This window comes from Phascolarctos cinereus, unplaced genomic scaffold, assembly GCF_003287225.1.
Source record: "Phascolarctos cinereus isolate Bilbo 61053 unplaced genomic scaffold, phaCin_HiC Scaffold_4;HRSCAF=312, whole genome shotgun sequence".
Taxonomy (NCBI): domain Eukaryota; kingdom Metazoa; phylum Chordata; class Mammalia; order Diprotodontia; family Phascolarctidae; genus Phascolarctos; species Phascolarctos cinereus.
Genome location: NW_027555847.1, coordinates 723,960,282 through 723,986,184, shown reverse-complemented (window position 1 = coordinate 723,986,184; position 25,903 = coordinate 723,960,282). Strand labels below are relative to the sequence as shown.

General features: G+C 49.1%; 1 protein-coding gene across 1 annotated transcript; it reads left to right on the top strand.

The window, feature by feature from the left end:
* The first annotated feature begins 1,709 nt into the window (after positions 1-1,709).
* Positions 1,710-24,894, top strand: LOC110215329 (uncharacterized). Its single transcript, XM_078151851.1, has 6 exons — positions 1,710-1,854; positions 4,902-4,992; positions 16,002-16,132; positions 16,847-16,942; positions 23,505-24,130; positions 24,514-24,894. Exons 3-6 carry the CDS (start codon positions 16,099-16,101, stop codon positions 24,892-24,894), a joined length of 1,137 nt encoding a protein of 378 aa, XP_078007977.1. The 5' UTR covers positions 1,710-1,854; positions 4,902-4,992; positions 16,002-16,098.
* The last annotated feature ends 1,009 nt before the right edge of the window (positions 24,895-25,903 follow it).

The window sequence follows — 25,903 nt, the reverse complement described above, 5'->3', positions numbered from 1 at the left end:
GATGCTGAAGGGTTTTGAGGCGAAGCGAAGGGAAGGAGAGCTGGTGAGGAATGACCTTGGTTTTCTCAGGAAAGTAAGAAGGGAGCCCTCAGCTGAGAGCCAGGAACAAGCTGGAGGGGACAAGAGAAGGCCTGGAATAGCTTCTCTGGGGGCCTGGGGAGGAGGAATCAGAGGATAGACTCCCACTCCAATGAGGGCTGATAATACCACCAGAAAACAGGCTCTCATCACTTCTTGCCTGGCCTCTTGTAATCAGCCTCCTCTCCACATCTGTGTTGGGTTTTATATTTAAACAATTCCTTGTTCTTTAAGTCTCACCCCACCCCGAGCCATCTGCCATCAGGCTGACCAAGCTCGATACTCATTGGCTCTACAGACTCCAGTGACCCCCTATTACCCTGAGGATCAGTGACCAGGGCCTGCTTTTCTGGGAAAGCCTCCCTACCCAGCGCCAACCCACCTTTCTCTCCACCATGCCCCTTGGGTCCAGCCCTAATGGCCCCCCAAAGCTCCTCTCCCACAACTTCTCATCTCCCATCTCTGTGCTGCCCACAGCCTGGAATCCCTTCCTCCCCACTTCCCCTTCTCAGAATCCCGAGCCTCCCTCAAAGCCCACTTCAAACACCATTGCCTACAGGAAGCCTTTACTTACCCCCAAGCTCTTCAGGCCCTCCCCAAAACTGCCTTTTGTGATTATTGTTAATAATGGTAACTAGTATTAAGACTTCAAATACTGCAATGCCCTTCATAGTTATGAAGACAACACAGAACCTGGAAAGTCTTATAGAAACTGAAGCAGACTGAACCAAGAACATAACTGCACTACCCTTTGACCCAGCAATAGCACTTCTAGGGCAATATCCCAAAGAGATCAAACGGGAAAAGGACCCCCCATGTACAAAAATATTCATAGCAGCTCTTTCTGTGGTGGCAAAGAATTGGAAGTTGAGAGGATGCCCATCCATTGCGGAATGGCTGAGCAAGTTGTGGCATATAAATGTAATGGAATACTATTGTTCTATAAGAAATGATGAACAGGCTGACTTCAGAAAAACCTGGCAAGACTTGTATGGACTGATGCTGAGTGAAGCAAGCAGAACCAGAAGAACGGTGTACATAGTAACAGCCACGTTGTGCCATGACCGACTTTGATAGATTTAACCCTTCTCGGCCATGCAAGGATCTATGACATCTTCAAGTCTCATGATGGAAAATGCTGTCCACATCCAGAGAAAGAACTATGGAGTTGGAATGCAGATCAAGGCAGACTATTTGCTCTTTTTTTTTCTTCTGTTATATTTTCTTTCCTCTTTCTGGTGGTTCCTCCTATTGGTTCTAATTCTTCCTTACAACATGACTAATGTGAAAATGTTTAATAGGAATGTATATGTATAGCCTATATCAGATTACACGCAGTCTTGGGGAGAGAGGGGGAGAAAAATTTAAAACTCATCGGATGGACTTAGAGAACACTAAAAGGGAGAATGGGACCGGGGGAATGCGCTGGCACCGAGCGTCGGTGGCTCCACACTGGTGCGTGTCCCTCTTTCCTCCTGGCGGACTAAAGGGATGGATCGCTAGGGCGGGGGGGGGGGGGGGGTTGCTCTCGAGAGCATGCGCACAAGCCTCTCCTGGCCTCCGCACTACTTTTCCCAGCAACCCGTCGTAGCTGACAATCAGGCTGCGTCTCGTGACGTCACTTCCGCCACAACAACCTGCCTGCCACCGGAAACCAGTCGCTTCCAGGTTTCGGCCGTCTTCTGCTGCCTGCGGCCGCTCGGTTCCCCTGGCGCCTTGTTTGAATGCGGGCCCTGGGTCAGCCCGGGCCAAGGGGAGACTCCGCCTGGGACCGAGGTAGGCCCTGGCGGGTGCCGCGGTGCAAAAGGAGGCACGGCCTCGGAATCTGCGCCTCTTGGCTTTCCTCCCGCTGTGCCTGGACTCGGGTTGGGGCGGGGAGAGGCCGAGCCAGCTGCACCTGCGCACTTCCTCCCCTGCCTGTCTGCCCGTCCTCTCCGCCAGCTGGCGCGTTCGTTGGACCGCGCGAGGGCGGGGCTGGAACTGGGGCCCAATCAGGCGCCGCCGCTGGCTCTTGCTTTGATACTTTTCTCTTATGACGTCTCTGCTCCTCCCTCCTTTCAACCTGCCCAAAATTTACCCCCTGGACCCTGGTGCTGCCCCTCCCTCCGGCCATGTGACCCTGTCTCACTTGCGCGGGCTGGACGCCCTTCCTCAAAGGGCCTGAACTCGAGGCCCGCAGTCAGTCAGCAAACACCCAGAGAAGCGTCTTGTGCTTGTGCCCAGGCAGTGGCCCCTTCCTTACTCCTAGAGGGGCAGATGCTGGAGGGGCTGCCGGCAAAGGGGTGCACACTCATGCATTGTTGGTGGAGTTGCCGTCGCCGTCCTGGTCATTCTAGAAAGTAGTCAAGTCAGCAGGCATTTAGTAAAGGCTCCTCGGAGCCAGACGCAGTGCTAAAGCCATTTGGAACCAATTAGGTCCCCAAACTATCCCGGAGGGAGCAGAGACAAAACAGGAAAGATTGGTGTCACTTGGTGGAGATGAGGTGCGGAGCAGCATGTAATAATATGAGAATAGATAAGGTCACATTGCACTTTACACGTTTTCTACATGATGCTAACAATGCTTGAGGGGAGGTGCTGTTATTATTCTCCCTACTTTGCATATGAGGCAACTCAGGCAGAGAGAAGTCACACAGTGAGTCAGGATTTGAACTCAGAGCTCCCTCCTTCCAAAGGCTGGTATTCAGTGCCTCCTGCTGATGAGGTTTGTGAGGTTCAGAATCAGGTTGTCGGGAACGAATTCAGGAGGCAGACATTCTCCTAGTCAAGAGGGCTTTATTGATGTAGAAGCGGCCGGCCAGTCCTTAGGGATGCTAGCAGTTTGAGAAAAGAGGGGCCTGTCTTTATACACTAGTCTTGGGTACTCAGCCAGGAGTGGGGTGTGCACCTCCGTGGGCAGTTAACCACAGCAAAGGAGAAGCAGGTGTGCTGGGTACACTTCAAAAAGTCAAGGCTGTGGTCACAAAACAGGGAGCTTAGCTTGCAATATTCAAGGACATGGAGAGTGTTGGCTAAAATAACAAGGTTTTCTTGGTATCGGTAGAGCCGGCTGTTGCTGGGCAGCTTTAGATTCAGGCACGGCTCTCATTGTTGCTGGGCAGGGGTCAGCCTGTCCTCAGTGCCACCCAGCTGCTTCCAGGTGTTCGCAGATACGTACAGGGTGTAGACCATATAACCACATGGTAATTGGGATGGGGCTCTGACCATTGTGGGCCTCAGGCCCTAAGAGGCCAAGACGGGGAAGGGCATTGCAGGCCTGAGGAGCAGCCTGTGCAAAGGCCTGGCCTGGGGAAGGAAATGGTGGGAGGTCCTCTCCTGAGGAGCAGCACAGATGTGCGGGGCCCCTGGGGCAGCTCTTGAATGGAGGCACAGCAGGGCCAGACCCAAGCGTCAGGAGAACCAGTTCAGTCATTTTTCTGGAGAGTCAGTCGATGAGGGCAGAGACCGGCCCAGGGAGAGTGGTTCACAGGCCTTTGGGACAGATGATGTTGGAGGAGACGAGGGCCTGGGCTTGAGTGGTTGGCCTGGAGAGAAGGGGCTGAATGAGTGGCCTGTCACTTCTGTGGATGCCCTCCAGCTCATGCTTGTCCTCTCGGCTGGAGGTGCCAGAGCCCACCCCAGTCCATTCCCTGCACCTAGCCCAAAGCTTGGCACATAGCAAGTGCTTATAAACGCCTTTTCATGCTGTTCCTCCTCCCTCTCTTCCCATCTTCCCCATGCTTTTTCCCTTCTTAACATCTTTTTCTTCCCCTTCTTCAAGTCCCTTCCTCCTCTTCCCCATCATTGTCCCCCTTCATCCCGTCTTTCTCCTTTCTTTTCTTTTTCTTCTGTTCTTCCCGATATTTGTCTTTCCTTCTCTCTATCTCCTTCCTTCTACCTCTCAGTCTTCCTCCTCATTCCTTGTTCTTAACCAAAGCCCTTTGAACTTCTGTGTTTTGGGGGAAATTATTTAATAAGGGATTTCAATATAACTGGTTTTCTTTGTAATTCTATGTGTTTGATTAATTTTAAAATATTATTCTGAGAGCTGGTCCCCAGGCTTCTTTAGATTGCCAAAGGGATCCATAAAACAAAAAAGATTGGGAACTCCTGTTCTTCCCTCTCAAATCCATCCTCCACGCAGCTGCCACACTGACCCAGGTCCAAAGTCCAGGTGGGAGCACTCTGTTGTCTGCTCAGAAGCTTGCAGGGTTCCCTCTAGCCTATAGGACAAAACATAGACTCCTCCTCTTGACATCAGGGGCCCCCACAGTCAGACTCCAACCTTCTTTCCAGATCCTTTCCCATGACTCTCCTTACCTGCTACATCTCCCAGGCAAACTGGAGCAGGAAGATGTTTTCTGCCCTTGACATTCCGTGTCCTCCTTCCATGCTCTTCTCTCGTGTCCCTACAGCCCCCACACCTGGAAGGCTTTCATTGCCCTCCTCTGCCCCTGGTGGTCCTTGCCATCCTTCAGACCTCATCTCTGCAGCCAGATCTGCTGTGAAATCTGTGCTCCCCCCTCCACTTCTTAGCACTTTTTCCATTTTCTAAGTATCTCCTTTTTTCCTGTCTGTACATGTTCTATTCCCCCAGTAGAATGTAAGCTCTGGGAGGACAGGGAATGTTCTGTTTCTGTTCCTGTATTCCTCAGTGGACAGTAGGATGGTGCCTGGCACTTAGTAGGTGCTTCATTTGTGTTGGTTGGATGGAATGGAGTGGTTGGACTAGTCCATGAGCTCCCTCTAATCTCTCTCCAACCAGGAAGAATGTTAGGATTTCCAGGCCATGGGTCTGAACACAGCAGGGCCAATTCCTCTGATGTCTGCTTTTTGCTCCCCAGGGCTGATGGCTGAGGAGTCTCAGTTTCCCCAGAGGTAAAAGCATTGAGCAAAGCTATGGCCCTTGTTCTTCTCCCTCCCGTGGCTCACTAGGTAAGCAGGAGTAGTTTTTGTTTTTTCTGAAATAAATACCTGAGATCTCCAATTGGAAATATGTTCCCTTCCCATATCCTCCGACTCAAGAAGCTGAGCCCATCGGGAACCAGGCCGAGGTGGTGCCTTGGAGATCTTGCATCCAGTCCCCTCTTTTTTATTTATTTATTTTTTTTGTTTTTTTGTTTTTCTTTTTTTTAGGCAATTGGGGTTAAGTGACTTGCCCAGGGTCACACAGCTAGTACGTGTCAAATGTTTGGACTGAGGCCAGATTTGAACTCAGGTACTCCTGACTTAAGGACCAGTGCTCTATCCTCTGCACCACCTAGCTGTCCCAGTCCCCTCTTTTTTACAGAGGAGAAGACTGAGGCCTAGGATGGGGCAGGGACTCATCCAGGGTCACACGAGTTATGAGCAGCCTAGCCAGCACCTCCAGCCCTTTCCTGGGGGTGTTTCCCCCTTGCCTGCTGTCCTTGCCTTCCCCTCTGCATCCTTTGTCAAGGGATTCAGTCCCACCCTATGCCCTGGACTGAGCTGGCTGCTGAGAGAGATGTCACAAATGCTTAATGATGATAGAAAATACTTATACCCCACTTGAAGATTTAAAATCTGGAATCACAGAAGCCTGTTGGTGTTGAAAAAATAACATTCCCATTTTATAGATGAAGAAACCGAGTATCAGAGGGGAGGTGTTCCTTGTCTAGGAGTGTCCTGATAGTAAATGCTGGAGCCAGGCCTCCAGAGGGGAGAAGAAGCTGCTGGCTCCTCTCTGCCCCCATTCTCTTCCCCTCCCACTGTAAGACCAGAGGAATTCAGGAGTAGCCATGGCACATGTGTAGATCGTGTGCTGTTCTGTGGTGTTTGATTGTTACAGATCCAAAGGGAGTCCAAGTCGGTCAGTCCACAGACATTAAATAGGTGCTGTATACACCAGGCATTCTGTGTTTAAGGTCTGTGTCTCGGCTTGTCTCTCTCTGGCATCATCCCTGCCCTTGTGGCTCACCGTTGCCAGCCACCCCTTCTCCTGCTCCTTGTGCCCCGCTGAAGGCTTTGTGCTTTGGGGTTTGTTTCAGGAGAGGGCTGATTCTTCTGCCTTCCCTGTGGCCTCTGGTTCTGTTAGGTCAGGCTTGTTCACAGATCTGAACAGTCCTTGAAGTGTAGTGTTCTTCCAGGCTTTCCCCCATGGTGCTGTTCAGAAAGCCCACCGAGTCTCAGATTCTCTGTCCTTGACCCGTTTTCTGGGCCGGTTGTTTTTCGTATCTGGTAACTTGCATTTTCTTCCAGTTGTTCAGCCTTGCACTTTTGTCCCATGATTTCTCTCTAACTTCGGTCTGCCCTCATTTTCTAGGAGTCTCTCACTTTGGCTGTGGAGTTTACCACTTCCTGCTTTAGTCTGTCTTCCTTCTGTTTCTCTCCTCCTTTCCTTTTTTGTCTTATGCTTCATGTAATCTCTTCAGGGGCAGCTAGTAGATAGAGCCCTGGGCCTGGAGTTAGGAAGACTTGCCTTCCTGTGTTGGAGGCCAGCACCTGGTAGTGGGCCCCTAACCCCGTGAGAACACCACACCCCAAGCAGCTTGTTCCGGGACAAACCGTACCATAACGTGTTCCTGTCAGGGCTAACCGCAAGATGTCGCCACACCGCCCCTGGAAAGTCCCGGAGGCCCATTTTCCCCTTTTGCCCCTCCCCGCTTTTGCCCTATATAAGCTTGTAACGCTCAAAAATAAAATTAGACCTTGCCTACCATCCTTTTGGTCTCACTCCTCCTTTTCACCCATTCCCTTCAGCCAGGGTCCTCCTCGACCCCCCACGTATACTGGCCCTGCAGGTCGGGGCAAGTGGCGCCCAACGTGGGGCTCGAGGTCCGGACTTCTGCCAGGCGGACCAGCATTGAGAGACGATTCGTCGCGACCCCCTCCTTCTCATTGCTCATGAAGAGCCCCTGCGTTTTGGTAAGTTGAGTTTTCGTCCGCCTCATTCTAATCATGGGTTCCAACCTTTCTAAGGAGCAGGTCTTTATCCAAGACCTTAAGCATGCCCTTAAGGAGAGAGGAGTTAAAGTTAAGAAAAAGGACCTTTTGAAATTCTTTCTTTTTGTAGATGAGGTCTGCCCTTGGTTTATGGTTACCGGCCCAGATATTCATCCGGGAAAGTGGCAGAAGGTCGGGAGAGACCTCAATAGAAAGTTGCAAACTGAAGGGCCAGAGGCGGTCCCTCCCTCGGCTTTTTCTTACTGGGGTATCATCAGAGACATAGTGGAATCTGCCCCTGGGGACCCAGGCAAGCGCCAACTCCTTTCGGTGGCAGAGTTTTGTTTACGCCCCTTGTCGCGGGCAGCTTCTGTTAAATCGCTACAGCGCCCTTTATCACGAACCGCCTCTACAAAGTCATTAGAATCAGTGGGAAAAAGTCCCCCTAGACCCCCCTCCGTGGTCATTACCATTCCGCCGGAACCTCCAAAGCCTCTTTATCCTCCCCTCCCTGTGGAAACGGTCCCGGCTACTGAACCTTTAACACTGCCTATAATTGCAAAACACAAAACTCCTCCTTTAGGAGATCCTGACCCTGATACTCTAGATCCCGGGGACGAGGCGGAACTGGAGGAAGAAGCCGCCCGATATAATAACCCGGACTGGCCCATAACTCCCCAGTACCTACCCCCTCCCTACATATCCCAGACTTGCGCTCCTGCGCTTTTGCCCCCCATTCCCACTTCCTCAGCCCTCACATCCGCCAGAAGTCAACTCTCCACTCAAGTTAAGGAGCTCCGAGAAGTCTTAGATCTACAAAAGCAATATGCACAACTCTCTTCGGAACTGAGTTCCCTGCAACACTCCCTCCAGAATTCTGTCATTTTTTCCCCCAATAGGTCGCAGTTACATCAGAAACCCCTGAAAAAGATCAGAGCCAGTGCTAGAGATAAAAATCTAACAAGGCACAGCCCATGATATTCCCTGTTATGACCCGGTCTCGTCAGCCTGACTCCTCACACAACGACCCCAAGGAAGTTTCTGCCAGTGAAGGGGAGATGAGAGAGTGAGAGAAGAAGGGAAGAGGACGAGGGAGAGGGGGAGGGACAGGATGGAAAAATAGAAGAAGAGGAATGGGCAATTGGAAAAAAGGAAGGACAGCGGTTAGAATATAGGAGATTGCAGTTCAAAGGGATTAAGGATCTTAACGCCGCCGTCAAGTCCTATGGTCCTAACGCCCCGTTCACCCTCTCAGCTCTTGAATCTATGTCCCGCGGAGGATATCTCTTGCCGGCAGAATGGCTTCGTGTAGTACAGGCAGTCCTTTCAAGGGGGCAGTTCTTGACATGGAAAGCAGATTTCTTCGACCGCTGCCAATCCATGGCTACAGCCAACCAAAAATCCCCTGGCTCCCCCGCTTTAAAGTGGACTTATGAGAAGTTGAGTGGTCAAGGGAAATACGCAGAGGAGGCCAAACAACGCTGCCTCCCAATAGGCCTCTTGGCGCAAACCGCCAATGCTGCATTCGCGGCTTGGCGTGCCTTGCCCACTTCTGGATCCCCCCTTGCTCCGCTTAATAAGATCGTACAAGGAACTCAGGAAGATTTCTCTGAGTATGTTAGTAGGCTCTTGGAAGCAACTGAACGAACCTTAGGGCAAGAAGCGTCTAATGATCAGCTTGTGAGACGCTTAGCATATGAAAATGCTAACAATGCCTGTCGGTCTGCCTTACGCGGGAAGTGGAGAGATAAAACATTAGAGGAAATGATACGTATGTGCAGAGATGTAGATCCCTTCACTACCAAAATGTCCCAGGCCGTACATCTGGCCATAGGGGCAGCTCTCCAAACCGGGGACTCCCAAAAGGCATGCTTCCGGTGTGGTCAACCTGGCCATTTTGCCCGACAGTGCCCTAGTGCCCCTGACACTCCCTCCGCTCCAATCAGCAATAAGGCTTCCCAACCCTCCACCCTCTGCCCTCGGTGTAGGAAAGGGAAACACTGGGCAAATACCTGCCGCTCAACTACAGACGTTCATGGCCACCCTTTACAGGGAAACGGTCGGAGGGGCCAGCCCCGGCCCCCCAGTCGACCCCTTTGTTCGGGCCTCGGGGATCAGCCAGTCCACACTCCACATCCCACTCTTCAGAGCCACTGCAGGAAGCGCAGGGGTGGACTTGTGTGCCGCCTCCACCTCAGTATTGACCCCGAGGGTGGCGTCCATATTATTCCTACAGGCATCTTTGGCCCCCGCCCCCTGACTTCTATTTTTTCATCCTTGGTCGCGCCTCCGCTACTATTAATGGCCTCATGATTCACCCCTCCATTGTGGATAGTGATTACACGGGGGAAATTCAGATACTTGCCTCAACCCTGAAAGGGCCCCTCACTGTCCGTCAGGGACAACGCCTTGCGCAGGCTCTCCCGCTCCCCCTACAGACTCCATACCCTGCTCTCGCCACTGTTAGAGGCCACTCCAAGCCTGGTTCCTCAGACATCTATTGGGTCCAGGCCATTTCCCAAGACCGCCCCATGCTTACGCTTTTTATTCAAGGCAGGCTTTTTGAAGGAATATTAGATTCAGGAGCTGACTCGACTGTTATCTCAAAAGACAGTTGGCCATCTTCGTGGCCCCTTCAACCATCCATGACACACTTGCAGGGCATAGGTCAATCCCACAATACCCTACAGAGCTCTCAATGGCTGCCTTGGCAAGACAAAGAAGGAAATAAAGGGACTGTTCGGCCTTTTGTGATCCCCGGCTTACCTGTCAACTTATGGGGAAGGGACATTCTTTCACAGATGGGGGTAATTATGTGCAGCCCAAATACCGTTGTGACCCGTCAAATGCTCTCCCAGGGATTTCTCCCAGGGCAAGGATTAGGCAAGAAAGGTCAAGGGCAACTGTCCCCATTGTTGCTGAAGGGAGAAAAGGACGAGCAGGCCTTGGTTGTGAGAGCCCAGATAATCAGAACCATTTTTCGTGAGGGCCACGGGTCCTCCTGCACTCCAGGCAGATAGGATCTCGTGGAGAAATGACCTACCCGTCTGGGTAGACCAGTGGCCCTTACCCAAGAAAAAACTGGAGGCAGCGCTTGCTTTAGTGCAGGAGCAACTAGCTGCAGGTCACATAGAACCATCTACATCCCCGTGGAACACGCCCATTTTTGTTATCCAAAAAAGATCAGGTAAATGGCGACTCTTACATGATTTACGGGCCGTCAATAAAACTATGATTCCTATGGGGGCCCTTCAACCTGGGCTCCCCTCCCCTGTAGCCATACCGCAAGATTTTTCTAAGATTACAATTGATCTTAAGGATTGCTTCTTTTCCATTCCCCTCCACCCTTCCGATTGTCAGCGCTTCGCTTTTAGTGTTCCTATTACCAATTGTGTGGGCCCTTCTCCGCGCTTTCAGTGGAAAGTTTTGCCACAAGGCATGGCTAATAGCCCTACGCTGTGCCAAAAATATGTTGCCCAAACAATTGATCCTTTCCGCTTGCAGTATCCCAAGCTTTATATTATCCATTATATGGACGATATCCTCCTTGCAGGACCAAATAATGAGGAATTGACTCAGGTATCACAGGAGCTCATTAAGGCGTTGGAATATCGGGGCCTTAATATTTCCCCTGATAAAGTGCAAACCTGCCCCCCCCAGCTGTTCTTGGGATTTGAACTCTTGACGAATCGCATTCTCTCCCAGAAGGTTCGCCTACGAGTGAGTCACCTTTGCTCCCTTAATGATTTCCAAAAATTACTGGGAGAATTGAATTGGCTTCGGCCATATCTTAAGATCACTACAGGGGAACTGCGACCCTTGTTTGATATTCTTAAAGGAGACTCCGATCCAAATTCACCCCGCTCTCTCACGCCGGAGGCCCGTAAGGCCCTTGCCTTAATTGAGCAAGCCATTCATGAACAACATATTGGCTATTACGCTCCTCAAAAACCTCTTTGGTTCTTAATTTTTTCCACCACTTTTTCTCCCACTGGATTGTTATGGCAGGGACATCCGTTATTCTGGATTCATATGCCAGCCACACCTACAAAGATCCTTTCTTCCTACCCGCATTTAACGGCAGGGCTCCTGCGCCTCGGCCGAGAGGCAGCCCTTCGACTTTTTGGTCGAGAACCAGATCATATTGTTTGCCCCTACACTGCTTCGCAGATTCAATGGCTGCTTCAGAATGATGATGATTGGGCAGTTAATTGCATTTCCTATATGGGAGCTATAGACAATCATTATCCCTCAGATAAGCTCATTCAGTTCTTTCAGAAAACACCCGTGGTCTTCCCAAGGATCACCAAAGCGGAGCCCATAGAGAGCGCCCATTTGGCGTTCACTGATGGCTCCGCCACAGGGAAGGCAGCCTTTAGTGTTGATGGACAGGTCACCTCTTTTGACACCCCTTTCACCTCCGCGCAGCTGGTAGAGCTCGCAGCGGTCATTAAGGTTTTTGAATCTGTCTCGGGCCCCCTCAATGTTTATACTGATAGTTCCTATATTGCACAGTCAGTCCCTCTATTGGAAACCGTCCCGTATATCCGTCCCTCCACTAATGCGTCTCCTCTTTTTGCCACTCTTCAGCTTCTAATTCTCTCCCGCGATCACCCCTTTTTCATTGGTCATATTCGTGCCCATTCCGACCTCCCCGGTCCTCTTTCTGAAGGGAATGATCAGGTTGATCAAGTAACTCGTCGCATTCTGCTTGCTCTGTCTGCCTCCCCTGTTGAGGCTGCCACACAAGCCCACAAGCTGCATCACCTGAATGCCCATACGCTTCGTCTCAAGTTCCCTATAACCCGGGAACAAGCCAGACAGATTGTGAAACAGTGCCCTGGTTGCCTGACCCTCCTTCCTGAACCTCATAATGGCATCAATCCCCGAGGTCTTATCCCCGGGGAACTTTGGCAAATGGATGTCACTCACTATCCCCCTTTTGGTCGGCTTAAATATGTTCATGTGTCCATTGATACCTTCAGTGGCTTCATTTTTGCCACCCTGCAACCTGGAGAGGCCACCAAACATGTCATTAATCACCTCCTTAGTGCCTTGGCGGTCCTCCCGCAGCCCAAAATTCTTAAGACAGATAATGGCCCTGGTTATACCAGTTCTTCTTTCAGATCTTTTTGTACACAGTTGCATATTAAGCATGTTACTGGTATACCCTATAATCCTCAAGGGCAAGGAATTGTGGAAAGGGCCCATCAGACACTGAAAAACATGATCCTGAAATTACAATCAGGGAGGGAAGTTCTTTATCCCAGAGCTGGCAATGCCAAAACATTGCTCAATCACGCTCTTTTTGTTTTAAATTTTCTCACTCTGGACACTGCGGCAAAGAGTGCCGCAGACCGCCTTTGGCATTCCACTACGGCCCAAACCTACGCTCAGGCAAAATGGAAAGATCCCCTGCTTGGCAAATGGCAGGGCCCTGATCCTGTGTTAATCTGGGGCAAAGGCCATGCTTGTATTTATGACTCAAAGTGCCAAAATGCTAGATGGTTGCCTGAAAGGCTGATTAGGTTGATGGACAAGCCAGAAACTCATAATGCCGTCCAGGGAACCACACCCCCCTGAGACACCTCTGTTTTCTTTCTCTGTTTTACAGAAAATGACGATCCTCGTAATTTTCCTCCTGTTCCGTGGGAGCCACGGTGGTTTTCAATCTCCTGACCCAGTAGCGCTCAGCCGTGCCCTCTTTGGAAGCCCTTGTGACTGGGCGGGGGCACGTTCACTGTCCGTCCCGCCACCTACACGCAAGAAGTGGACTGCGGGGAAAAGACAGCCTACCTCGCCTACCGTCATTCTATCACGGGCGTCTCCAAACCCAAGTGGGAATGCGTAAGGAAGCCCCGAGTTATCCCTCCGAATGGTGGCCAGCCCGGGCCTTGCCCCAGTGATTGCAACTACCTTGAGGCCTTGCACTCCACATGCTATAGTTCTACCCAGCAGTGCAGTGGCAGCTCAGGAACAGTCTATCTTACTACAATACAGGAAAGAGAATATGGTGGCACAGGAGGGGACTGGGCGCATATAACTAGCCAAGGCCTACGTGGAAGTACCAATAAGTATGCTCAGGCTTCCTGTCGTAAAGAAAATATTGGAAAAAATGTCTGTTGGCCCCTTCATGCACCTGTCCATATCTCTGATGGGGGTGGCCCTACAGACCAAATTAGGGAACATGAGGTTAGGGAACGAATAAATGAAATAATTAAGAGTATGTATCCCCCCATCCATTACCATCCACTTGCACTGCCCAAACCCCGGGGAACGGACCTAGATGTCCAAACTTCAGAAATCCTTGAAGCAACACTTAAGGCCCTTAATTACTCTAACCCTGATTTGGCTGCCGATTGCTGGCTGTGTATGGCCCTTGGCACACCTATGCCCATAGCTTTGATGTCCAAAAATGGCTCCACATCCACAAATTGCACACTTAGTCCACCTTTTAAGGTACAACCTGTTGGTCTCCGCCCCTCTCCTTGTATCCAAGCCCCATTTCAGAATTCCACTGCTGATATTGATGTTGGTTTTGCTACCTTTGCTAATTGCTCTGAAGTCAAAAACTATACCTCACAGGAACCTCTCTGTCCCCTGCCGGGACAACTTTTCGCCTGTGGGGGAAATATGGCCTACTCTGCCTCCCCCAGAATTGGACAGGACTCTGCACACAAATTTCAATCCTCCCTGATATCGACATCATTCCGGGAGATGAGCCTGTCCCACTGCCCAGTTTTGATTATATTACTGGAAGACCCAAGAGGGCTGTTGCATTTATCCCCCTCCTTGTTGGCCTTGGGATTACAGGGGCACTCGCTACCGGCTCTGCCGGCATAGGAGTTGCTGTTGATTCATATACAAAACTATCCCATCAATTTCTTAATGATGTGCAAACCCTCTCGGGGACGATAAATGACCTTCAAGACCAAATTGACTCCCTGGCGGGAGTCGTTCTTCAGAATAGGAGGGGCCTAGATTTACTCACGGCAGAACAAGGGGGAATTTGCTTAGCCCTACAAGAAAAATGTTGCTTCTATGCAAATAAATCTGGGATAGTGCGGGATAAAATCAAAAAACTGCAAGAGGATCTGATTGAAAGACGCAAAAACTTTTTGAAAATCCCCTCTGGAGTGGCTTGAATGGAGTCCTCCCATACCTCCTCCCTCTTCTTGGACCTTTAATTGGTCTCCTCCTACTTTTTCTTTTGGACCTTGGGCCTTTACCAGACTAACCTCTTTCATTAAGACGCAGATTGAGGCTTCTCTTAAAAACACCGTCAATATCCATTACCACCAACTTGCTTCGTCAGAAGATCCTACTGATACCATGGAAGAGGGTCTCCAGTTCTCGAAGCTCGTGCATCCGGAATCTCGCTGCTCGCGGTGGTGGAGAAATATTAAGGATAAAAAGTGATCTGGCAGCTGTGAGAGAGCCCATGACGGGAATATTGAGGTCCCATGTTTCAAAAAAAAGCGCGGCTGCAGTTGTTTCCCCATGACGGGAATAGAGTGAGGCCATGATGGGTTACGTCGTGGGGTCCCCTCGCTTAGCCTAAGACAGGGACCACTGCCACTAATGCGCTTTGAACATGGAGGCCGACTTCATAGCCTAAGACAGGCCTCTCACCTGCTATTTTAAATAAAAAAGGGGGACATGCTGGAGGCCAGCACCTGGTAGTGGGCCCCTAACCCCGTGAGATTACCACACCCCAAGCAGCTTGTTCCGGGACAAACCGTACCATAACGTGTTCCTGTCAGGGCTAACCGCAAGATTGCCACACCGCCCCTGGAAAGTCCCGGAGGCCCATTTTCCCCTTTTGCCCCTCCCCGCTTTTGCCCTATATAAGCTTGTAATGCTCAAAAATAAAATTAGACCTTGCCTACCATCCTTTTGGTCTCACTCCTCCTTTTCACCCATTCCCTTCAGCCAGGGTCCTCCTCGACCCCCCACGTATACTGGCCCTGCAGGTCGGGGCATTCCTGAGTTCAAATCCAGCCTCACATTTACTAGCTGGGTGACTCTGGGCAGGTCACTTCACCCTGCCTACCTCAGTTTCCTCATCTGTAAAATGAGCTGGAGGAGGAAGTGGCAAACCTCTCCAGCATCTCTGCTGAGCTGGGGCCAGGGAGGGTGGGACACGACTCAGCAGCAGCAGCGGGAATCCTTTCAGAAAATCCACACTGTTTTCCTTTGAGTCGTCAGCTGTGGTTGCTATGTATTTGTAACTGCTTCTTTCGGGGGCTGTCCAGGTACACAGTACTTCTTGATACCGGTCAGGGTACTTTGTGTTTATTCGTCTCTCCAGTTTTCGGCCTGAGCCAGGACCCAAGGCCCCCTGCAGCACTTCTGGGTGTTGCCGTTTTCCAGGGTCTCACTGAGGCCCTCCCAGATTCCTGCCGTGGCCTCCACTTCCTGGAATAGAGAGACACCCCCCACTCCTCACCCCTTCCTAAGATGGTGGCCAAACACTGAGCGTGGCTGAAAGAAAGGCGCGTCTACGTAACGAGGCTGGGGAGGGAGGCTGGCTGTTTGCGAGCTTTGGAAGGCCAGCATGGGGGAAGGGGTGGGATCTGGTCCCGTTGGCAGAACAGGGCCTGAGGCGGCAGAGGCGGGTTTAGTCGTGCTCTGGAGGCAGCTGGAGCGGGCTGCCAGAGCCGCCGGAGTCAGCTCCCTCTGGTTTCATGAAGGTCTTTGTCCTGCCAGGAAGAGAAGTACCCAGGGGACGTGGTGCATACCTTCACTTTGGCCCCACTGGCCCTCCTGCCCCTCCCTCTGTGACACTGTGACTGAATATTAGAATGCTGCGCTGTGGTCACGGACGACGCGGGTTGTCAGTGCAGCCGCTCTTCCTCTTGGCTGCCGTGCTTCTAAATCTAGTGCAGACTGAGGCACACAGTAGGCTCTCTCTGAATACCTGGCCTGGAAGACACTGAACCTCGTGAGCTGCGTCCCATCGTTCCTCTGATCTTCTTTCCTCCCAGGCCATGGGCCACATAGTTCTCAGATGGTACCTACAAGTGTATCTGCTGTTTCAGGCATCCGTGACGTTCAAGGACGTGGCTGTGGACTTCACCCTGGAGGAGTGGGGACGCCTGCACCCTGCCCAGAAGGCGCTGTACATACAGGGACGTGATGCTGGAGAACTACAGGAACCTGGTCTGGCTGGGTAAGGACGGCTCCCCAGGGATGCAGAAGCTGCCTTTTGGAGGGTTTCACTTCCTTTACTACGTGATGGGGTCCTTGTGACTGCTTTTGTTTTTGAGATTGGGTTTCTCTGTCTCGCCTGGGCTGGCAGGGCAGCTGCCTCTCACAGGCCCGATCCAAATCCTGCTCTGGCCCCTCCCTGGGCATCCCAGTGGCCCTCCCCCATCCTGGGTTCTCGCCACCTTGGTACCTAACTTTGTGCAGACACCCAGTCCCCTTTCGCCCAAAGTTGAGAATCCCCCAGCCTCAAACACGACCCCCTTCCCTAGAAGTAGGGACTGGAGCCATCAGCCGCCATGTCCCGCTTGCGAGTGCACCTGTAGAAGCTCCGTGGAGCCCAGGGAAAGGCTTGCTGCGGCAGCAGTGGGCGGTTGCATCGTCCCAGAGGCTGGACCTCCTCCGGTCTCTGTTTGCTCAGCTCACAGATTCTCCCCCAAAGTCCCAGGACAGCTGCCCGCAGACGTGAAACCTTGCCACCCCTTGGGTCTCGTGAATGACTTTTCTGTCTTGGCTCAGATGGACCCTTACTTCCTAGGGATGCAGGCTCATGTCCTTCATGGTCCATTGTCCTGCCCTCTGGGCTCTAGTGTATCCGTTTGTCCCCAAAGAGAGGAGGGATAGGGATTCTAGTGGGGTGTCTCTCTGAAGCCGGCACTTTCCCATTTCCATTGAGCAGGACTCACAGCCTCCAGACCAGGTGTGATTGACCAGCTGGAGCGAGTGGAAGTCCCTTGGGTGCCTGAGGGAGAGGCCCCCGAAGTCAGCTGCCCAGGTGAGTGAGGGAAAGCCAGGTAGGTTGGACCTTGCAGACAACATCCCAGCTGGTCATTCTGGGGGCGGTGCTTTTAAACCATTGGGCAGGGAGTTCTGCTGCAAGCTCCCCCAGACCCACAGAGCAGGGCTGAGGGCGGGGCTGGGCTAGAGCTTCACTACCCCTCAGCCACCCGTGGGCCGCCATCTCCACACGGAGGACCTCCGGGACAGGGCTGGCCACATTTCACTGCCTGCTCAAGAACTTTGTGTGGCTCTCTAGTGCTGGGCATCGGGAACCCTGCCCTGCAGGGCTCCAGGCTTCCTTTCCAGGCCAGTTACCATTATGCACCCTGTGTTTTAGACAGCCTGCCCTCTTTCCCTTCGCATGATATTCCATGGGCCACTCCAAGCCTTTTCATTAGCTGCCCCTCTTGCCTGGGATGCCCTTCGTCCTCACCTCTGCTCTGGCAAACCCGGGCTCCCTTCAAGGCTCAGCCCGAGGGTCACCTCCCCCAGGCAGCCTTCCCCGCTACACTTCCCCCGTCCCTTTTCTGCTGTGTTTGTTTTCTGGTTCCTTCCAGGGAGCCTGTTCTCTGTGCCCCTGTCGCCTGGGAGCTCCCAGGGCAGCAATGTCTCCTTCTCTGTGTGTGCATCCTAGCGCTTAGCACGGTTCCTGGCACAAGGTAAGCGCTTAAGAAATGCCTGTGATTTGATTGAATTCACCATCCCTCCAGTCTCACAGGGAGTAGGGATTGCTTTGGACCTCTTTGGAGGTCACCTTATCCTCTGTGGCCGTCAGCCTTCTTTACCTCCCTTGGCCGTTCCTTCATTATCTCATTTTTAAAATGACTTTGTTAGTGATCAGATGATCTCTGAGCCCTTATTAAGCATCTGTTCTGTGCCAGGCCCTGCCACAAGCATGGGGATGCAGATACAAAACAGACTCTAGTTCCTGCCCTCGGGAAAGGTACAGTCCATTGGGAGACAGAGCTACACAGATAGCCGTGATGAACACAGGGCACGGAGGGGAGCAGGGAGGACTTAGTGTGGGCGCTACAGGAGCTGACCCTTGGAGGGAGAGAGCGTGCCAGACATGGGATCCCGGGATGTCCTGGGGGGCGCGGTGAAGGGAGAGCCCGAGGGGTCCCAGGGTCCTTCTCGATATGACGTGATGTGCGTGCATGCGTGGAGGGGCAGGGGCCATGCTGGAAGGGCTGTCTGTGGCTGGGGTTTGTTTGGATGCGAGCTGACGGTGACTGACCAAGAGCTAAAGCGCTAAACCTTGGCCCTGCTTCTGAAGCTTGCCGCTAGCTTATTTATGTTTGTGCATTAACTTCAGTGCTGGAGTCCACCAGGATTCTTTCTTTGTCCGTTCCTGCCCGGCCCCTTTCTGCTTTATGGTCAGTCCGGGTGTGTTCTGTTCATCTGGTTCTGCCGCTTTTGCTCTGCATGATTCTTTAAAGGTCTTTGCAGATACCTTTATTCCCTGTGCCTTAATGGCACTGTGGCATTCCATTTCACTTTTCTCATATACTCCAGACTTGTCTTGTCATCTATATAGGGAACTCACTTCATGGGAACTCACTCCACTGGTGCAGATTGGCCACTTTTTCTGACTTGTCGATGGCCACGCCCCTACCAGGTGTCAGAGGCCAAATTTGAATCCAGCTCTTCCCTACTCGAAGGCTTACCCTCTATGTCTGATGCGGTACCCTGGCGCTCCTTCCTGCGGCCTGAATGCACTGCAAAGCGAATGCATTATATTTAGTCACCATTTCCTTATTCTTTTTATTTTTTAATTTAATTTTTTTATTTTTTAGGCAATTGGAGTTAAGTGACTTGCCCAGGGTCACACAGCTAGTAAGTATCAAATGTTTGGTCTGAGGCCAGATTTGAACTCAGGTCCTCCTGGCTTTAGGACTGGTGCTCTATCCACTGCACCACCTCGCTGCCCCTACCATTTCCTTATTCTTAGACGGTGATGTTGGGGTACAGTTTTTGCAGCTTTGCGGTCACAGTTTTTGCTAACACTTTCAAACAAGGTTAGTGGTTCCGAGCATGTGATTATGTTTGTGATGTTCTGCGTACGTGAGGCGGGGCTACCCAGAAGCCTGGCTGTGTACGATCGCGCTGCCTGTCCCCCATCACCCCGGCAGTCGAGCTGCGGTCCTTTTCATCTTTTTGGGGACAGGGGTGCAGTCGGAATGATTTGAGATGGTGCCCTAGCATTGTTTGATTTTGCACCTCCTTGAGTAATAGTGAGGCAGAATATTTTTGTAAAGAGACCCTTAAAATTTGTGTTTCTTCTTTGGACAATTGCTCTTCTTCTTTCATCATTTGTCCTCTGTGGCTGGGGAGCTACCTTTGTACATTTTTAGTGATTCCTCCTAGCCTGTCTCAGCCTGATATCCTGCTAGCTGGGGGGAGCACGGGCATGCGCCTTAGCCCCGGTGCTCCTCAGGCAGCTCTCTAACACAGAATTGTAGACAGGTTGTAATCTGCATGGGTTCTTCCCCTGGGGTCACGGAACTTGTGCTTTTAATAATTTGATAACTGTAGTTTATTTCCTTGCAGTTGGTTTGCTTTGTAATCCTCTGCGTTTTACTTTATGCATTCAAAACCGTTATCATCCTGAGGAGGAGTCTGGGTCTATAGGCTTCTTCAGACTGCCATAGGGGTTCCTGACCCAAAAAAGATTCAAAACCTCTGGCATTAGGGGCAGCTAGGTGGTGCGGCAGATAGATCTCTGGCCTTGGAGTCGAGAGGACCTGAGTTCAAATGTGGCCTCAGACACGTGACACTTACTAGCTGTGTGACCCTGGGCAAGTCACTTAACTTCGATTGCCTCACCAAAAAACAAAACAAAACCAAACCCTGACATAGAGTGAAATCCCGCACTGAAAAAATCACATGCCCACTTCATAGATTTCAGGTGTGAGGTTGGCATGTGCATACATACATGCTATCAGCATTTACTTTTAATTATGTTGGAGTGTTCTGTTTTGCCGAAATGTTTCATTTTAATGTAATAAATTGCCTGTCTTGTCTCCAGTGTATAGAAGTCGTCTCCTTTCCACAGCTTACCATCCCCTTTCTTTTTAATATGCACACTAACAAAACAAAAACTTAAGTTGTCTTTTTTCTTCCACATTCTCAGGTGAGCTCTTTCTTCCGTGTATTTCTTAGGATCATCCTGGGGGAAGCAGGTTTTTATCTAGTTATAGACAGGGTACACCTTCGGAGTCTGCTTTCTTCCTGTTACAACAGGTCTTCCTTATTTCATTTTGTTCTTAAATGACAGAAGTGACCAATAAATCTTGCATGTGCTGTTTGTTATATGTTCAACCGTAATCAAACCCCAGGATGCGTGGGTTGTTTTCAGCCTTTTCCTATTTCAATTAAAGCTGCTATGAATATTTTTGTAGTAAAAGTTGTTTTCTTTCTGTAATATCCTTTTGACATAATCTTGTTAGAAGGATCACTGCATGAAAGGGTCTGGTTATGCACATTTCTGTAGTGCTGCCTGAATGTTGCTATGATACTTTGCAAAAAGGTGGCACTCATTCATTCAATCAATCAGTAAACATTTATTAAGTGCCTACCCCACCTTAAGTGCTGGGGATACAAAAAGAAGCATTAGGCAGTCCCTGCCCTCAAGTAGCTTACAGTCTAATGGAGGGGAGCCACAACATGCAAACAAATGTACGTAAAGCAAGCTGTGTACCGGATAAATAGGATATTGTTGAGAGAGGGAAAGCACTGGAATTAAGAGGAGTGGGAAAGGCTTCCGGTAGAAAGCGAGGTTTTAGTTGGGACTTAAAGGAAGCCGGGGAGAGCAGTGCTCAGAGCAGGGGAGAGAGAGCGTCCAGGCAAGAGGGATGGCCAGAGAGTGCCCAGAGCTGAGAGATGGAGGGTCTTGTTTGTGGGACAGCCAGGAGGCCGGGGGCACTGGATTGAAGAGGATGTGTTGGGGAGTGAAGTGTAACAAGACCAGAAGTTGGGAAGAGGCCGGGTTATGAAGGACTTTGATGCCAAACAGATTTTGTATTTGCTCCTGGAGGCAAGAGGGAGTCCCTGGAGTTTACTGAGTAGTGGGAGTGATGTGATCAGACTTGTGCTTTAGGAAAATCTCTGGTAGTTGATTGGGTGGTGGACTAAAGTGGGGAGAGACTGGAGGTAGAGGCAGGCAGGCACCCCCGGTGGAGATTGTAATTGTCTAAGAGTGAGGTCTTTAAAGGCTGTGCCAGGGTGGGGGCAGTGTCAGAGAGGAGACGTCTTACTGGGGAGATGGTGCAAAGGTGGAATCTACAAAAGGCATTGCCAAGGTGAAATTGCAGGCTTTGGCAACAGCTTGGTGCAGGATGAGAGATGGGGAGGAGTGCAGGATGACTCCTAGATTGTGAGCCTGAGGGACTGGGAAGAGGGCATCATCCTCTACAGAACAGGGAGGGCAGGAGGGAGGAGGGCTTAGCACACCTGTTTCTCCAAATTTCCACCAAGAGTCAGTTTTACCCCTTTAAAAAAAAGTAAAACTCCCTTTGCCAAATAAGTGGATAGGAAGTAGTGTCTCAGTTAACTGAAAATATGTTTCTTTGATTATTAAAGAATTTAGACAGGTTTTAAGGTGCTACTAGTTGGCTTTTTTGACCATTCAACTTTTTTGCAGGTGGAATTTAAAACTGTCAGTTTCTTGTAGGTTTTGAATGCCAGATTTTTAGCAGAAATAATTATTATGATTTTTTCTTTCCCTGAATATGTCCCTTTTCTTCTGGGGGGTTCTTGGTTTTTTTTTCCTAATGGGGAAAAAAACACCTTTAATTCTATAAAGATCAATAACTGTATAAGAATTCCCTTCTTACTAGTTACACTACATGTATAATTTTTGTTTTAAAATTTTACCATGTACCTTCTATTCTCTTATAATTTGTGTAATGACCCTTTGACAACTTCCTGTAACATACAATGTGAGATGTGGATATATCTAATTGATTATAATATGACTATATAATTTTATAACAAATCTTATTGACTAATAATTTTCTTGCCCATTTTGGCATGGTCTTGGATTTGTCTAACCCTATATCCTATATTCTCATTCAGATTATGTTTTCTGTTGATTGATATCTTTTCTTAGCTCTTAGCAAATACCAGATAATTCTGGTAAAATTTGCTTTGTAGGTTATTTGATTTATAGACATCTAAGTCCTTTTCCTCATTTCCCATCTGCCTGCTTCCCCTTAATGTTCTTGACCATTTGTTCTTCCTCATGTTTTTAGTATTTCTATTAAGAAACTTTCTGTCATGTCACTTTTGTTAAGAAACTTTGATTTGGTTGGTGATATCTGATGTCTAAAAGTGGATTCTGCAGTGGTTCTGTCTTCCTCAACTGGCTTGAGAGACTTTATCCAGACCTGGATTAACTAGATCTAAGGCCTTCACCTGACTTCTGAGCCTAGTAACCATAGCAGAAAGGAAAGGAAGGTTGGGGGGAGTGTTCTTTCATCAGGTGATGGAGTCCTGTCATAGGTGCTCAGTCTTCATAGTACTAGGATTGCTGGAAATTAGCTCTGCCCCCTTTTCCTTAGCCCTCCCTTTAACAGCAGATTCCATAAACTTTGTAGGAAACAGTCAAGCTCCTGGCTTATAGAATGCAGATTTCTTCCTTTCTTCCTTTCTTCTTTTTTTCTTCCTTCCTTCCTTCCTTCTTTCCTTCCTTCCTTCCTTCCTTCCTTCCTTCCTTCCTTCCTTCCTTCCTTCCTTCCTTCCTTCCTTCCTTCCTTCCTTCCTTCCTTTCTTCCTTTTCTTCCTTTCTTCTTTTCTTCCTTTCCTTTTTGGTAAAAAATGAACACATTTGTCCTTGTCCAGGCCTGTGCTACTCTGTTCTCCGTAATCTTTCAGAAATTACTGCCTGGGCTCTGCAATCTGTCTCATCAGCCAGATGTTAACCAGAATGGTTAAGTAACTTGCCCAGGGTCACACAATAACAAATAGCAGGGCCAGGATTCCTCCAGCACCCAGTCCTAGAAGTCACAGAACCTCTTTGGGGCTGTTTCCTCACCTACAGCATGAGAAGGTTGGACTAGATAATTGCTGTTCTCTTTGCCATTATGTGGCTCCTTATCTGATTCAAGACAGCCCTAGGGGTTCAGATATTTGTGCTTTGTGTTGAGCTGATGGTGGACTTCCTGTAGATTTCTCTATCTGGTCCCAGGACTGTTCTTGACAGTGAAACAGCATGATACAAGTTTACTTGTATCTTGGGCACCATCATGGAGAAGTGGAAAGCTGGACTTGGAATCCAAAGGTCTTGGTTCAGGTCCTGGCTTTGACACCTGGACACCTATCCAAATGTGTACTTAAGGGAAACATTAAATTACTCTAAGCCTCAGTTTTCTCATTTGGAAAACTGAATGACTGACCTGTCTACTGTCACCAGGTTGTTTTGAGGAGCAAGGTGAAAACTGCAGTATCATCTGTTCCACGTTTTAAAGTTTGACAGTGGTTTTTCTGGATGGAGAAAAGAGAAGATAAGGTGAATTATGTGGGAATCAGGGAATATTTATATTTTTAATTTCTTTCAGATTTTGAAACTAGGCCTGAAACCACACAGTTGTTTCCAGAATTGGGCCTTTCTATGGAAGTATCATCCCATGAGAAATTTCTCACAGGTGATCCTTATGTCTCCCCATTGGGAGAAGACTTGCAATGTGGTGCCTGGCTAGAAAGGAAGTGGAGCAGTGAAGGAAAGGAACCTTGTGAATATAATGACTATGGAAAGGTCTTCTATGGACATATAAGACTTAGTGAACATCAGAAGATTCCTTCCAGAGAGGCTTATGAATGTAAGCAGTGTGGGAAAGCCTTTCATCGGAGATCAGGACTCAGGGACCATCAGAGAATTCATACTGGAGAAAAGCCTTATGTGTGTACTCAATGTGGGAAATCCTTCAGCTGCAAGTCCACCCTGACTTCCCATTACCGACTTCATATTGGTGACAGACCTTATGAATGTAGTATTTGTGGGAAGGCCTTCCATCAAAGGTCAGGACTTATTGAACATCAGAGAATCCATACAGGAGAAAAGCCTTATGAGTGTAAGGAATGTGGAAAGGCCTTTCATCAGAGGTCAGGGCTTGCTGAACATCTGAAAATTCACCCTCGAGAGAAGCCTTATGCCTGTACTAAATGTGGGAGAAATCCTTCAGCAGCAAGTCCACCCTGACTTCCCATTATAAACTTCATATTGGTAACAGACCTTATGAATGTAAGGAATGTGGAAAGGCCTTTCATCAGAGGTCAGGGCTTGCTGAACATCTGAAAATTCACCCTCGAGAGAAGCCTTATGAATGTAAAAACTGTGGGAAGGCCTTCCGACAGCATGCACACCTAACTTCCCATCAGAAAATTCACATTAGGGAGAATGCTTTTCTATGTCCTATATGTGGAAAGTCCTTCACCTGCAAGTCAACCCTGACTTCCCATTACAAAATTCACTCTGGTGACAGACCTTATCAATGTAATGAATGTGAGAAGGCTTTCCACCACAGAGCAGACCTTATTAGACATCAGAGAATTCATACTGGAGAGAAGCCTTATGAATGTAAGGAATGCAGGAAAGCCTTCCATCAGATTACACAACTTACCCGACATGAAAGGATTCATACTGGAGAAAAACCTTTTGGGTGTACTAAATGCGGCAAATTTTTCAACTGCAACTCATACCTCCTTTCCCATTATAGAATTCATATTGATGACCGACCTTATGAATGCAAAGAATGTGGAAAGGCCTTTCGCCGGAGCACACAACTTAGTCAACATCAGAGAATTCATACTGGAGAGAAGCCCTTTGAATGTAATGCACGTGGGAAGGCCTTCTATTGGAGGTCAGGACTTACTGGACATCAGAAAATTCACACGAGGGAAACTTTATGGAATGTAAACAATGTGTTAATGCCTTCTGCCAGAAGGTAGGACTTACTTGGCTTCTAAGAAGTCATACTAGACATTATGGACACACCTTGCACGTGTAAAGTTGGTGGAAGGCCTTTCTCAAGAGCAAATAGTTTGCCCAGCAACGAAGGATTCACACTGGAAAGAAGCCTTCTGAATGCAGAGTCTTAGGATGTAGTATATAGCAGGAGTACTCTTCACTGAAAAAAAATTTGAATTCAAACTAAAAGGGAACTCAGAAGAGAAAGAAAACTCCCAAATATAAAATTATAGACCTCTGTTCCCCAGTGTTTGTGACAAAGTAAACAATACATTGTTGTATTGCAGACATTCTGAAAGCCACAAAGTTACTGTTTTCGCCTGACTCCTGTGAAGCCGAGTCACCCAAAAGCTTTCTCTTTGAAAGTCAGGGCCAAAGTGTACTTTTAAGCTTTAGGTGGACATTAAAACACATTTTCAAACAAGTTCTGGTGGCATTTACCCATATTTCTGACAGCATTGAAAATTTTCAAAGGATAACATCCACAAGAGATCTTGGACTCTTAGGGATTTTGCAAACAAGTACAGTTAGTCAGCAGCTAGGAAACTTGTTTGTAGCAAGTTTCTCTGGTAAAGGTCTGTTATCCAAGCTATATGAAGGATTGATACAAATTTTTAAGTATAAGGAGCTATTCTCCAATAGATAAATAGTCAAAGGATATGAGTAGACAGTTCTCAAATGAAGAAAGGCAAGCTATCTATAACAAAATGAAAAAATTCTCTGAAATCTGAATAAGAACAACTCTGAGGCGCAACTTTATCCCCACCAGATTGCAGAGATGACCCAGAAAAAGGAAAGCAGTGTTCGTTGATAGAGTTTTCAGAGGACAGACCCATTAATGACTGTTGGTGGTGCTGTTAATTGGTCCAACTATTCTGGAAGGCATTTCAGTCACCCAAGTCAGTAAACTTGCATACCCTTTGACCTAGCAAGAAATGGCATATAAATCCCCAAAGAGTGAGTCAGTAAACATTAAGCACTGTGCTAAGC

Excerpts from the sequence above, each read along its gene's own strand:
- LOC110215329 (XM_078151851.1), top strand. The coding sequence starts at position 16,099 with ATGCTGGAGAACTACAGGAACCTGGTCTGGCTGG. Across the intron at positions 16,943-23,504 it reads CCCCGAAGTCAGCTGCCCAG|ATTTTGAAACTAGGCCTGAA; the intron begins GTGAGTGAGGGA and ends AATTTCTTTCAG. Across the intron at positions 24,131-24,513 it reads GTGGGAGAAATCCTTCAGCA|CCTTATGAATGTAAGGAATG; the intron begins GCAAGTCCACCC and ends ACTGGAGAGAAG.